Consider the following 15,887-nt stretch of genomic DNA (forward strand, 5'->3'; position numbering starts at 1 on the left):
CCAAACAAAAGATGTTTTTCATTTAATAAGTGCCAATACAATTGTCAGTTTCACCAATAATTATGGATAGCCACTTTATTGGTGAAACCACAGGCGGCATAAGCTCTAGCTACGCCACTGCTCATAACAGTCTGCACTATATATTTCCCAGGTTTTACTCTATCTTTACTGTGCTATAGGCTACACAACCTGTTGAGAAAGAGTGTCCTTTTGGATACAAATTAAACTGTATGTTGTAATATATGTTTACAATATTCTCTTGTGAGTGTGTTTTCAATATTGCGTAATCGGTAATTTGCAGAAATATTTCTGTAGGACCCTTTTTGCTTCTGTTGATGTCTATTTTTTATTTCCATTATTCCTTTAATATTGTAATTTGAAGTGTCCTTCCATGAGGCTATTTCACAGTGAAGTTTTTTTTGTTCTAATTTTATGCACATTTTATGATGTCACCATTAGTGGTTTTTTGAGTAAAGATTAATCTAATCAATTTTAATTATTTTTACCAGCATCACTTGTTCTCTTGTGCATATATAAAACCCTGTGAACTATTTCTTGCCAATATCTTTCATATGAAATTAATGTTTACCCCATAAAGAAAATGTGTAGTTATATTTTGATTACAACATCATATGAACAAAAAAGTTGCCGCTATATTCTAGGTGGCATAAAATGAGTGATTCCGAATCGATTTGATGGGTATTTTTTATCCATGTTTCACCGCAAATATTTTTGTATCTATGTTTTAAAAATGAGACAATTCAGTCTACACTTCACAGAAGTTGTTACAATGTTCTCCTAATTAGAACAAAAAGCTATCCTTCTTGAGGTGGGATTAAACAAGTGTGTGTATAGATCAGGGGAGTCCAACCGGTGGCCCGCATGCGGCCCAGGACAGCTAGCAGTGCGGCCCGGTTACAGTCTGGGTAGAGAGGGACTGGACTGGCCCACCCAGGCAGACAGCTTAAAAATAAAAAATATGCCATTTAAATAATTTTCCCCTTGCACTGTGACGACCTGTGTCAGTTCGAGGGGATCAATGAATGTGGTGCTGGCGGCCAGAGGGAGACCTCTGAGGCTCCCTTTACAATTTTTGGCAATTCTCTGTCCATGCTCCACCCCCGCATGCAAGCTCCACCTCCTGCACATAAGTCATGCCCCAGTTGCAAGCTCCACCCCGGCACTCAAGCAGGAAGAGGTCAAGAAATGGCTCCCACAGTCTTCAGTGCCAGGTAAGCTTCAGCAAATTTGACAGTGACCTTTTGTATATGTGCTTGTTAGTGAGCTAGCTTGTATATGTGTGTGTTTAAGTGAGCTTGTCTGTAGTGAGAATGTGTGTGTGTCGGTGAGCTGGTATATTGTGAGCTTGTATGTAGTAAACATGTGTGTGTCAGTGAGCTTGTGTGTGTGTGTGTGTGTGTGTATGTGTATATGTGTGTAAATGTATGTGACTGTGTGTATAGGTCCGTGTTTGTGTGTGTGTGTGTATATTTGTAATTGTGTGTATAGGTACATGATTGTATGTGTGTATGGGTTTGTGATTGTGTGTGTGTATGTATGTGATTGTGTGTTTAGGTCTGTGATAGTATGTGCATGTCTGTGTGTGTGTACATCTGTGATTATGTGTGCGTATGTGACTGTGTATAGGTCTGTGATTGTGTGTGTGTGGATCTGTGATTGTGTGTGTATATTTGTTATTGTGCGCATAGGTCTGTGAGTGTATGTGTGTGTCTGTGATTATGTGTGTGTATAGGTTTGTGATTGTGTGTGTATGTATATCTGTGGTTATGTGTCCATGTGTATGTATTTAGTAGATATCTTCTTAATTTGGTATCCTTAACTATGGCAATTCCACATACAGATAACAAATAAGGGAGTTATCTACTAAACACAATTAATAAAATGGGTTTTTAAGTTGTATTATTTTAATTAATTATATTATAGATTTTATGTGTGGCCCAAGACAATTCCTTTGTGATCAATGCAGCCCAGGGAAGCCAAAAGGTTGGACACCCATGGTATAGATGGATTTTCACATTGCTGAGAACATTACTGGCTATTTCTGTTCAGTTATGTTTCATCTGTATGACACATGAACATTAAACCCTTGACTAAGGGTCACCAAACAAGGTACATAAGCAGCTTTTGCTAAGAAGATAACATAAAGCAACAACTATCATAGCGTAAATTACTGTTTTTCACTTTGACCATTTCCTCAAAGAAAGATGCTGAGCATCCACGTCAGATTTACTTAATCAGAGCACCTGTCCTGCAACTATAACATCTCTTCTTTACCAATGTGTATTTATCTTTGCTTAAAAATGGTAATAAAAAGTACACAGTGCTTTATCTGAGAACATCAACCTCCAGTGTTCCTTGATTTCAGGAACTGCTTTTCTTTTTTGTTATATTATTAATCTTCAACAGTCATACTCAACATGGACCGTCAAACCAATGATAGCAAAATCATGTTAATAATATTTCTTCAAGAGGATCGCCTACCCTAAGCATGTCTAACTCAAGTGAAATTTCTGGAGTAGATAGTTTTGTGTCCACAAGAGCAGGTAGCTCTTCATCGCAAATACAATTAAGTGCCACTTCATTTTCATAACAGAATGAACTACGTCCAACCACTGAATATTTGCTTTCGGATAGCTCTTTGGCGCTGCATGTGGGTGTAGTGGGCACCTCATAAGTGCGGTGAAAGTGCAAGTAGTCTACTTCATAGTGATTCCGTTTTTCAAAGAGGACTGGTTCAAATCTGCAACCCCATATAATCTCATTTGGAAGATAAGAGCTGCGGCATTGAGTGGTCATGGCTGTAGCTTCTACCATGCCTTCAAGGATAACAACCACCTCAAAGTTAGCTGCTTCCAGTTCTGCTTTTCCAAATTCATACAAGGGACTTTCTTCATCAATCTCATGAACAATGGTTATTGGAGATACCAGGAAGATTCTGTCCGTGCCACTGTCAAACCCTACATTGATATCTGTATGATCCAGAGGTAGGTACTCTCCTTCAGGGGTCACCCGAGGCTGGTAATACAAAAATACAAGAACCATAAGAACTTTTAAGAATCAATCATATGCATCTGAATAGGCTAAAACAAAAGTACAGAAACCATTAGCACTTCTAAGCATCTATGTATCCAATACAAATTACCTACATTCCAGAAAGATATGCCATGGGATTCTAAACATGAATTAGCACACCCCTATTAATTCCTAAAAGATACAAGGAAAACTTTCATTAGTTTAAGGCACTCAGAAATAAATTGGCTAAATACACACACTGAAAGTTTTCCAGACTTTAAACAAGTAAATAAATAAAAGAATGAACAGTACATAGCTACTGTAGGTATTTGTAGAGGATTGAAGTGTATGATTAAGATTCATGCAAAAATGTATCTTGATTGTTTTTGTGTGAGGACCACGTCATGACACCTCTTAATATAATACATGCATATAATGCACGTATATACAATGCATGAACATAAAATACAAGGAGTGCAAATAAAAATGAAAACTAAATAACTAAAGAAAAACATGCATTACATAGTTCCACTCTTCTCTCACTTATTGCCAATGATCCTCCAAACAGTATTTTCTTACTGCGGATTAAATATTTAATAATGCAACACATATTTGCATGCTTATACATTTTATGGGAAAGCTGCGGGAGACCATGTAACCATGTATTGGCTGAGGGTTCTTAACCAGTTCCTGGTTTAGGTTATTACCACAGGAGTGTAATAACTGCAAAGTTGCTTAAAAAAATGTGAGACAATCAAAGGTACGTACGTTTTTCAACTTTTTATGAAACAGAATAAGTAATGGGTATTTTTTTTATATATGATCAATACAGTATATTTAGATAGTAATATACACACACACATACACAATACTGACAGGTTTGACTGAAGATTCTTGATACCCAGAGTTCCTTGTCCATTGTACTGACTGTCCTCCACTGACATACTGAATCTTGTGGGCAAATCCCCTTCTAAAAATGACCTTGTTTTATGAGACCATTGAGTTATTTCATCACTGCAGATGATCTACAAGTTTGAAGTGAAGTTGGATAGAATCCTAGCTTCTGCCATCTTATTTAAGTTACCTTATCATCAATAGATGTATTGTCAATGAACCACAATATATTTTCTACCATGGAAAGGTTTTCTCCAGTAACGGTAAGTTATATCTAACATATCATTCTAAATACAGAGATTTCCATATTCATGTGTATGTGTAATCCCAAAATCTTATTAAATCCATCTTTATATTTGTCCCTTAGAAATATGTATTTCAATATTTGAGCTGCTGTATAGGTATTACAAGAACAGGTGGTGGCATGTTTGACCATGACAATATGGATAATCTGTCACAAGTATAGAATAATTTGTGATCACTTTTGGGTTATTATTTAGGGAATTTTGAACCTCTTGGTTCCAAATTGCTGCATATTAGTTTTCCTTGGATCTTGGCTCAAGATTTAATTTAGTAATTTTTCCACTAACTACCTTTAAGTATATTTAGTTGTTGTTTTTTTTTTATTCCAGTTTGCTCTATTGAAAGGGGCTCCATGCTTCTACTATAGCTGACAGAGAGCCAAAGGCTCTATTTCAGCTAAGTCCAGCAATTCAGGGCTTAGCTCATTGGCTAAAAATGATCAGCTGACACTCTCAGCTATTAAGCCGGCACTAAAAAAGGAGGAGAAGGAAGCTAAAGGAACACTCTATAAGGGGTTAACCCATAGACAAAAGCGATAAACAAACAAGAAATGAGTGTCCTATCGATAAAAAATAAAGTTTAATAGTTCTATTAAAATTATTGAATTGATAAGGATAAAATATCAAATATTTTAGTCTAAGTCCCCGAGTGCTCTAAGTCCCCTAAAGGGGCACTCGGGGACTTGGAGCAATTTGACATCTATGATTTGAATACCTTATTTAGACCAAGCTCGTGCCCTGAGTACACATTTTCTAACCGGCATTGCTATCTCCAGATGATTAGGGCTTTCTCTTTATACTTTTAGCCATCTTGCTATTTTCGACATCTATTTAAAACAGTAAGCCCTTTTATTGTCCCCACAGCAATAACGGTGTGTTTCTATCCACGGAGGCAGCATAACTATACCTCTAGGTAGATAACCTTATTTTTTGCACTTTGAAACATTTTTATACACCCTTATCTGATACAATAATGAAGGGATGTTAACTTTTACTTAGAGGTTACAGAACAGTTACATTGCATTGATTTACCGACGGGTAATAATGCAATATTTGAGACTATTCCTGCACAAATCATTTAGCAATTGATATTTTAAAATTCGACCACTGTGGATTGCAAAACTGTGTTTTGCTCATATATTTGGGAATAGGTTTCTGAAAACTTTAGAACAGAACCTCCCAATTTTGTTATATTTAACCTTTTCAGATCGGATTTATGGTTATTTAACCCTCCTATTTAAGAATTTCTTATCCTTTTTGTGTCCTAATCATTGCATCAGAAGGCTCAGAGCTTCTAAACCTGACCTTAGAGAAAATTTGGATGCACTTTTTTTGAGTTATTTGAAAAGGTTTATAAACAACTTATAATGGGATCTACTTTTACCTCTATTCAATAGTTAGTATTAGCACATTGGTACATTACCACTTTGAATACTTATTCACATATATTTGATATTTTATCCTTATCAATTCAATAATTTTAATAGAACTATTAAGTTATTTTTTATCGATAGGACACTCATTTCTTGTTTGATTAAGCCAGCACTGCATCACAGGTCTTCACTCAGGAGAGCTAGCAGCAACTCATAGGTAGAAGTGTTCCTTTAAAATAAAACATCTTTGTAAAGATCATAAATCCAATCTGATATCAATTTACTTCCAAAAAAAGGTCTATCCCAAGAAGAGGGTAATATTTCAGATGGATGATGAGAACCAAGAGTAATGCCCAAAACAGAAACTCAAAGTCAAAGAATGTAGAACAACTGAAATGCTACAAAAGCATGTATGAGTGTACCTTTGAAGTCAAAAAGTAACAATTCATCTATAATGTATATATTTTTCAGACTTAGGCCTCAATTAATTAATTTTATTTAACAGGTATTCTGTTCCTAGGGATCCATAATATGTGGAAAGGGATCATTTCTAATTCCACTCTATACATTTACATTCACATATTCAAAAATAAGATATTAAAGGAACACTGTAGGGTCAGGAACACAAAGATCCTTTAGTTTTAAAAACACCACTTGGGTGGCTTGTCCCCCTTAGCCCCATAAGAATGGGTTAAAACGCACCTTATTTCCAGTGCCGTGCGGGTCCGCCGGCTCTGTCCCCGCCCCGCCTCCTTGGTGACATCATCAGAATGTTCCATTTTTAGCCAATCCAATGATTTAAAGGGAGAGTATCGGATTGGCTAAAATCGGCAATAGGGGCAGGGCCAAAGCTGTTGCCAATCAGCACCTCCTCATAGAGATGCAATGAATCAATGCATTTCTATGAGGGAAATTCAGCATCTCCATGCAGACCGTGGAGATGCTAAACGGCAGTGCTGCCTATTGTGCATCACTGCCCCAGGAAGCGCTAGAGGTATCCCTAGGGGGCAATGTAAACAGTCAGTGTTTGCATGAAAATGCCTGAACAAATACAATAAGCTGTAGTTGTTCTGGTGCCTATAGTGTCCCTTTAAATTCAGGAAAAAGAAGAAGGTAATATATGTTAAGGGAAAAACACAATGGTGTCTGTTTTCATCCATTGGTGTTTTCATAGTTGGGACCGTAAAACTGAGAGCCCAGGAAACCAAACTTGAACAATGCATGAGTCATCTGCCACATATACTTAAAGGGTTACATGATATGCTATACCACATTCAATGTTCAATTTATTTATTTTCTGTTGTTAAAAGCATTTTGTACAATAGAGAATTGTGCATGTCTCGTTCTGTTCCCAGGAATTTTGCTGTTTCCATTAAACTAGAAGATATTGCTGTAGCAGAATGGCCCTTTCCCCTTCCTTTGTGCGGCTGTCCGTACCCCTCATTCATTTACCAAACGCTCCTCTGTGTGGTCCCTGAGTTTGGTTATTTTAACAACCGACCACCCCTGGCTGTTAATCTCAAAATTGCTCATTAAAGGAGGGTTCCCCTTTGGCCATCTTGTCTCTCGAACGTGGGCAGTGGTATATGGTCGTCGACAGCCTGGAACTAATTTCAGCTATTGGACTCCACGAACACCCAGTAAATTATTACCGCTGCCCATTCAACTTCCCGAATCAGTAGAAGAACGGCATTCAGGAGGAGACCTAAACTACCGAACAAGGGGGAACGTTCGTATGCTAGCAGCAAGGGGGAGCCTTCATCGCATTTATGAGAGAACTCTCGAAAGAAGACCGGTCAAAGCCTAAAATCCTCTATTTGGGGGCTTCACCTCATGGTCGACCGGTATAAACTTCACTCGAATGGCGTTCCTAATCTACCGAACGGATCGGAGTGATATTTAGACAAAGTGGGTGCTTTCGTGGAGTTCTGAGATATTAATTTATATATGTTATATGGTTTTAAAATATTGTATATTTTCTATACCTTAATTAGGTATAATTAAAGAGTTGTTCTTACTCAATTATTTCCCAGGTACAGAGGAGGAGTCTGTGAAATATTGCTATGTCCCCTGTCCCCAACAAGGTCCACAGGGGAAAACCCCTGAAATGTAATTTAAGAAACCCCTTGCATGGGGAGTTGCATTAAAGTCAGCTGTGGCTGAATAAAAATCAGTTAACTCCCAGAACTGTGTGTCGTCCAGTTACTGGGGGGATTGTGCCTTGGATATCGTATTGCTTCCTCAGCTACACAGAGTCTACAGCAGAGATATTGATGCTGAATTTTGGAGCTCCGCTACAGATGCTTCAGATTACTTTAGTATTATATTGTGAATTCTCACTAAAAGTATTATTATTTTATGTGTTTCACCTCAATATTGAGACTTTAAATGGGAGAGTAGCTGGAAAATAATTTGGGATTAATAACTCTTTCTAATAAGAACAGTGATGTTGGTAGATATAGTGTTTTTGGTGTAGAATACCATTATTTAAAGTTGAAAATAAATATTGATTTGGAGAATTGCTTATAGTGCTTATGGCGCTATATGTGGGCCAGGGTTTTTATCTGAGTAGGTGCATTTTATTGTTTCTTTCAGTTTGTTCTGAAAAGATAAGTTTCAATGAATTAAATGCCATATTATTAAAGGTGTAAATATTTTTCTTGAGATTCTTATGTTTCCAGTAAAATAATTTTGTATGACATAGGGAGACATAATAAGCAAGGATTGAAAATGAAATCTTACCAGGATCATATCTACACTCTCCATGTTTGTTTTTGAGTTTTTGAAATTTGAGCACATAATATGTTTTGGTACTTCCCACCTGAATGGTTAGCTAAGATACTGATGTAAATTTAAAATCAAGGTCATGGCCTTAATATATTATTGTCTTTGTGTCCAAGGAGGAGATAGGAGCAGCGTCTTGGGATATCCTTAAATTTAGAGAACTTGATAGTGTGATATGTCATGGTCAAAAATATGTAGAATAAAGTGATATACTTACACTGTATGGGGCTTTATGTAAGTGCGTCTTTTTATCCTACTTTTTTAATGCAACATGCTACACTATCAAGTTCTATCATTGTCCCATTTTTATCGTTTCATGTCACCAAAATTGAAGGACATCCCAAGGCACTACTGCTACCTCCTCCTTGAATACACTTCCGATTACCAGAAAAGAGCTTTGGATTGGGTTGTTGAGCTGTCCACCTCTCCCCCATCACCATTATTTTGATTTGTATTATATTATCCTCCTTATCTGTATTTTTTTGTTTAGTCAAAATCTTAAACCTCGCCCGTAATTATTAAAACTTTCAATTCTAACTTACCTCATTGTATTTCCTAATCCTAATGCTTACCCTTGACTAAGTCTAATTCCCGACTTTTATTTAACCCATGTGGTATCATTGTTCTTTTTAATCAGTGGAGATGTTCAATTTGATCTCTGTCATGATTGGCTGCAGTATATCAGCAATTATTGTGCGTACTTAGATCAGGGTTCCAACAGATTTCATTATAATTTTGGCTGTAGTGAAATGGGTGTCGGGGGTCTTATGTAGTTTACCTTGTGTGCAATTTCATGAAGACTCACAATTTAGTGAATACTCATAACTGTTTTGACAATTTCTTGAGTTGTATCCAGTTTATTTATGGCAATATATATCACATACCCATAAAACTTTGTAAATTACTCACATGCTTTAAGTAAAACTAGCTTTTACCTGAAGAAATTGGGCCCGAACGTGTGCTTCCACTAAGTGGCTTTTCCGTAGATTTGCAACTCTCCACATGAGACATAATTTTCCATCTCTAAGAGCGACAACTGCATTTTCAGTGAAAACTAATGTTTCATTCCTTTTTTTTGGTTTGGCAATTTTTGCCATGATGGCTCCAATAATGAAGGCATCAATAATGCACCCCACAATGCACTGCAACACCACAGTTAACACTGCCAATGGGCATTCCTCTGTCACACTTCGGAATCCATAGCCAATGGAGGTTTGAGTTTCTAAGGAAAATAGGAAGGCTGCCATAAAGCTTGTAACTTGGAGAAAACATGGAGAAGGTGGGGTCTCCTCAGAGCCAGGTTCTGGTGGTGGTGCTAGGTCTCCGTGCAATGAGGCGATAAGCCAGAACGTTAATCCAAATATGAGCCATGAAACCACAAATGTAAAGGAGAAAATCAGAAACATCCATCTCCAGCGTATGTCCACACATGTGGTAAAGAGGTCAGTCAAGTAGCGTTGGCTCTTTTCACTGAGGTTAATAAACTCTACATTGCAATGACCATCTTTCTGTACAAAACGGCTACGCTGACGGATTTGCTTTGTATGTACTTTCCCATTACGGTAGTTAGGTGTCCTCATGCTCTGTGTTAATTCTGATTCCTCCTCATCTCGTAGTGGAGCTGGAATATCTGCACTGAACCGACGGATGGCACGTGCAACCCCCATGGCCAAAGCGCCACGGGGGAGGATCGTGGTGCTACCCAGCTTGCCGGGAGAGAATACAGTATTGATGAGAAAATCTGTCTCCTTACAGTATTAAAGGCACAATATGTTCATGATGAAGTCCTTTTAACTTGTCCTGCATCAAGCAAAAAAATATGTTAGCATAAAAAAGGCAAAAAAATAATGTTTCTCAATTCTCTCAATGATTAATTGTATTTACTAAATGCATGATATTCAATAAAACAATTCAAATGTTAACAGATTCCATCTGGAAACTTCTCACAACTTGCTTGGTTGATTCATTCATGTTTTTCCATGAAAGAAAATTTCCCCCGATGTGCAAGTGCGGCTGTACAAGCTCTTTCAGAAAATCTGAGGACCCATACAATTCATCTAGTTGTACACAGGAGAAATTGTGCTTCACAGCCTCAGTGAGAGCAGAAAGCTCCTTGTCTGAGTTAAGCCAGGCGGTGCAAGGCTTGGACAGTCCTATTAGTAGCTTCCTGCTCTCAGAGCTGAATAGGTGGACCTATAAAAAAAATCAAACCATTCTAAAGAATTATAAAGTATGCTGTAGTGGTCATGATGCTTAGAATTTTCCATTAGGAAGTTTTTAGGTTTACACTTTCAACATAATGATAAAACATAATTGACAAGCCAGATTTAACACATAGCAGCACAATTTACTAGAAAAGAACATATTTATATAAAGGAGACCACAATGTGTCTTTAAACGGACACTCCAGGCACCCAGACCACTTCTGCCCTTTGGAGTAGTCTGGGTGGCAACTCCCACTACCCCTAACTCTGCAAGTGTAAGTATTGCAGTTTTCATAAACTGCAATATTTACCTTGCAGAGTTAACTCCTCCTCTAGTGGCTGTCTGCTAGACAGCCACTAGAGGGCACTTCCGGTATTATAGCACACATTCCGTGTGCTATAGCGTCGCTGGACATCCTCATGCTATGTGAGGACCTCCAGCGTCACTGAAATTCCCATCAGAAAGCATCGAAAGCATTTTTCAAGGCCTTCCTATGGGGAGGTCTAATGTGTGTGTGTGTGTGTGCGGCATTGCCGCGCATGCGCATTAGGTCACCCCCGCCGGCGGCTGCGCATGCGCAATAGGCAGGGGAGGAGTGTGGGCGGACCCTTACCCAGCCCAGAGGGACATCGGCGCTGGATACAGGTAAGTAACGTGGGGTGGGAGGGAGATGGGACCTGTAGTGCCAGGAAAACTGTTTGTTTTCCTGGCACTGGAGAGTCCCTTTAATAAACATGATAAATAATTACTCCCTTTAACCCCTTAAGGACACATGACATGTGTGACATGTCATTATTCCCTTTTATTCCAGAAGCTTGGTCCTTAAGGGGTTAACTTGTCTATACTTGGCTAATTTTTACATTCCGGTTCACTGTTTTAGCCATTGCAGTCTGGATTGTATAAATTTACCTCCTGTGGCTAATAACATAAATTCAAATACTGCTCCATTCTTGATATCCCTATGGAATTTTAATTCACATTTAGTCTACAGCTCTTTATAATAACTTTAATATCTATAATACAATTATTTCATGTTTTTATCTTTTCCTGCCCCACTACTCTCAGTATATATTTTTTTCCAACACCTTGTCCTCCCTTTTACATGTTTCAGTTGGATTACCTGAAGATTCCATTCTGGGTCCCCTTCTATTTTTGAGAAAAGTATGGATTGCTGGATCAAAGGCACACTCTGAAAAATTACACAAAACATGTTGCTGTTATCAGCATAGTAGTAAACAAAATGCAAAAAACAACTTTGTAAAATGAAAAATAAATAATGACCAAGACAGAAACAGCTACATGAATAAAAGCAATAATATATACACTTATATTAAAACATTCAAATAAAAGATAACATCCTGCAGCAAATCCAACAACCCCTCAGTCTTCATCTCACACTCATACTCATACTCAGTGGAGCTCTGCATTTAACACCCTGCAGCAAATCCAACAACCCTCACCACTTTCCACCCACCCAGGTTCCCCCCTAAATATATAGCCTGCTCCTCCAGCTGTTTGAGATTCTCCCTCAATTACCTCTTCATTCCCTTTGTATTTTACCAATAGCTGCTTCTCTCTGCTAACTCTTTTTGCCATCACCTCCAAATTTCCCCTGCTACCTCTTGTCTCAAATCCCCATTTTATCCTATAGATTGTAACCTCATGGGCTATCTAGCTAAGCACTTTGTTTAACCCCTTAAGGACACATGACATGTCTGACACGTCACGATTCCCTTTTATTCCAGAAGTTTGGTCCTTAAGGGGTTAAAAGAGCTCCAATGGCTGGTTATCAGCTTACGGGCAGGGCTCTCTCTATCTCTTGTATTTGTCTGTGTATAGTGTACGTTCTCCACTAATTGTACATCGCTGTGGAATCTGTTGGTGCTTTTTTTAAATGCCAGTAATAAATAATGAATACATAAATGGTAAAATCAATAACAAAAATGAAATAAGTCACAGTAAAACAGCCTTGACTATAAGAACAGAAATAAAAATGGCATGAAGAACCAAAATGCCTTTTTAGTAAAATAGTTTGTAGTTACTCAGTCTCAAATCAAAAGCCAATTATTTACAGGGATGTGATGGTATGACAAGGAGGCATAGGTAGAGTTAGGAATACAAATAGCAAATAGCAAATAGCAAATATGTATATAAATAAGGTCTCATTTCAAGCACCTCATCTTCGTTGTATTTTTAGGTGGAGTTATTCGAAGGATCAATTTTTAATGCCCTTCTATTTTATCTTTATATTGACGCATTGAAACAATCGAATAACTTTCTTTGGATTCTTGTTATTACACAGGGTTCAAGGAACTTGTTAACAACTGGTAAGAAAAAAAACATGTTTCCAGTCCCCTTTACATGCACTCAGTCTGTCTTCTCCTCCATTGTAGAATTGCTTTCATACAGGCTTATTCACTAACGTGTGAATTCAAAGTCTATCCAAAGTGAATTTTACATTTAATGACAAAATAGCCCCCCAAAAAAGTCTGCTATCCTCCCAGTTCAGCAAAAATTCTAAATGAGCTTTGAATTCTCACGTTAGTGAATAGCCATGCATTTTTCACTCTGTCAACTGCAGATTTATTCGTGCCATGGGTTTGCAGGTGTTGAAGGTTGGAAAAGTAATATGTTGAGACAGCTTATCTGATATGCAGAGTGCTCATTCCATATAGAGATAAATCCAAATAAAGACACAGTGGACAAAGAGTTGTCGGAAAAAGTTGCACTTCTACCCCCTGTTAGCATCTTTTTTTGGAGTAATTAGAGTTTGTACAATGTCAGGAGCGATCATGTTGGATGTAGTGAATTATAAATGCAAATATAATCTCATTAAGCAAACTAAACATCATATTCACAGTCCATGAGACCCCACCTTGTAACAGGAGAGGTCTAAACCCACATCCACATACCTACCACAATTAGGTATAATGAATGGATCTTTAAAGTTAACCACAGCACCCTAGCTACAACCCTCCAAACAGATTTGAAGGAAAACTCCATTGTTTTTAATTTTTCCAATGTTTATTTTTTGACTATTTAGTAGATATAAATCCAAAGAAAACATGCATGTATGGAAAGACTCTCTGCTGGAGCTGTGAGTAATGCACATGATTCACAATTATTTTTTTCTGCTTTCCAAATGTTTATTAATGAGCTGTAGTATAGCTGATTGAGAAGGTGGTGCTCTAGCCCAGCTCGCTTGCCACCTCCGTTGGCTCTGTGAAATGAAACAAAGTCCTCCACAGCTGTCTGAGTGGGAGCTGGGCAGGTGCCCCAGTTATAAGAATGCTAATTTTTATTGACATCCACACTTTTATAAACTGTCAAAAAAGAATGACAGACTCCAGTCACATAAAGGACTTCAGAAAGCTGAAGTGCTTTACAGCTATAATCAAAATTATTCAAACCCCATTGAAAATCAGGTTTGTTGTCAGAATGTGCAGACTTTCAGCGATTTTCAATGAACAAATCAAGCAAAATCATTTGAAATAGCTCGACGAATGCTTCAAGTGGTTTCCCCAAATTCAACTGAAAATGCAACTTATAAAGACTTCTCCAGTCTCAAAATTATTTAACCCCCTGAATAGAATCCCTCACAACAGCACACATATGCAAAACAGGTGTTGCCTCAAGCACACCTGATGCAACTAATCAAGGACGTCATTCGTTGCAGCAGGTGTGCTTGAGCTGGAACACTTATAAAATACCTGAACTGGCTAGGGGTTTGTTGAGTGTCACGTTTGACTGCAAACAGCTTAAAGTCTGTCATTTTTTTTTTTTTTTTTACAATAAACCTGATTTTCAATTAAGGGTTGAATAATTTTGATTACAACAGTATGTGTCTGGAATGTTCTTTTAACCATCATATCTGTTCCCTCTCAGTTTATATTTGGTATTATTTTGTGTCTGGTTATGAAAGCTTTTTTTGTTTTGTTTTTTGAGATATTGAAAGAAGAGCATCCATAAAAGGTTCATGCAAGAATTCAGCAGTTTAGTAGGAATTATTATTTTTAACAGGGTTTATAATTTTTTTTTTATAAGGCTATATCTATTATCTTCCTAAAACTGATTATAGGAAGCAGGGGAGGTATGGTAATTACATGTTTGGGGTGTGAAAGTGTAGAGGTTTATGGTTAGGCTTTGTCTCTAAGAGGAAAGGTAGCTCCAGACTTTTTTTGCATTGCTATAATGGCAAAGATAGTGATGGCAAATGAATTACATTTTGGAGTAAATTTGTTGCTCTGCCAAAAATGTGTCATATTTACGTTGTACTATTCAGTAGTAAATGCAAATAGTAAAATATATTTATATTTTAATTTGAAGAGATCCCTGTTCTCATTGGAAGGGCACATGATACTTTGTTTGTTTGTATGTCTGTATTTTTATGGATCTCCTCGTTTCCAAGAGGAAAGGGTACAAAATAAGCTGAAATTAGTGTTTAATTAGGGTGAAATCATTCTGATAGGTCACTCTTAAATCTTTTACTTGTTAATTTGCAATAAAGTAGGTACCATCAATCACACAAAGCTATTAATATTTATTTTTACCAGTAAAGTCTCATTTGCACTCATTTTTTTATATGTGACATAAGTTCAAAGACAACTGTTATTTGCAAACAATCATGCTTCAATTAAAAAAAAAAATCTAAATGCGTTCTTTTAGACCCTTTTAACTTTTGGAACAAAAGTGATATTTATGTAAAAACTAATCTTAACAATTAAACGAATACCCATTTTTAAATATATGTTTTCACCATCATACCAAGTTATTCTAGACTTTTCAATAACGTTTAATAAAAGCACTGTTATGTAAAATTACATTGTGTCCTCTGGTCTATTTGGGTCAAGTCCTTCTCTTCAGCTCTGGCCCTCGTGACTGTTCCAGACATCGAGCATGCACACAAACCCTTGTGTTTTCTCTCTCACCACACAAGAGCTGCTTATGTTTCCATATAAAGCAGATGTGAAGCTTAGAGGCAGTACAGTCGGAATTTCATGACAATGTCATATCTAATCTCTGACAAGGTATCCAATTTGCATGTAAGGTCAATAATGAAACTAGAAATATCTATGCGGCGTTTCCTATATTAACCGCAGTTATTGATTGTATCTGTTTTATTTTCGATTTAATGATAATACAGTTCTTACAAACACATCTTTTTACTTGTATAACAAAATATTTCAAATTTATCAATATCATCATTAGTAATTTTTACCTTCTCATGTCTTTTTACTTAATGGGGGTTATTCTAAACAATCAATACTGGTTAGTTTTATTTATGTTTGTTTGTATT

At 37.1% G+C, this 15,887-nt stretch overlaps 1 protein-coding gene across 2 annotated transcripts in view; it reads right to left on the reverse strand.

Moving 5' to 3' along the window:
• Window positions 1-272: 272 nt before the first annotated feature.
• Window positions 273-15,887, reverse strand: part of KCNJ14 (potassium inwardly rectifying channel subfamily J member 14) — a 71,441-nt gene continuing 55,826 nt past the window's right edge. For both annotated transcript variants that reach the window (XM_063435706.1, XM_063435705.1), the window contains exons 3-5: window positions 11,712-11,780; window positions 9,322-10,186; window positions 273-3,036 (exon numbers count right to left, since the gene is read on the reverse strand). In XM_063435706.1, coding sequence (XP_063291776.1) covers window positions 2,467-3,036; window positions 9,322-10,053 — 1,302 coding nt within the window. In that variant the 5' untranslated portion in view covers window positions 10,054-10,186; window positions 11,712-11,780 and the 3' untranslated portion in view covers window positions 273-2,466. The remainder of the gene's footprint in view (window positions 3,037-9,321; window positions 10,187-11,711; window positions 11,781-15,887) is intronic.

This window comes from Pelobates fuscus, chromosome 11 (assembly GCF_036172605.1).
Source record: "Pelobates fuscus isolate aPelFus1 chromosome 11, aPelFus1.pri, whole genome shotgun sequence".
In the NCBI taxonomy this organism is placed as follows: Eukaryota; Metazoa; Chordata; class Amphibia; order Anura; family Pelobatidae; genus Pelobates; species Pelobates fuscus.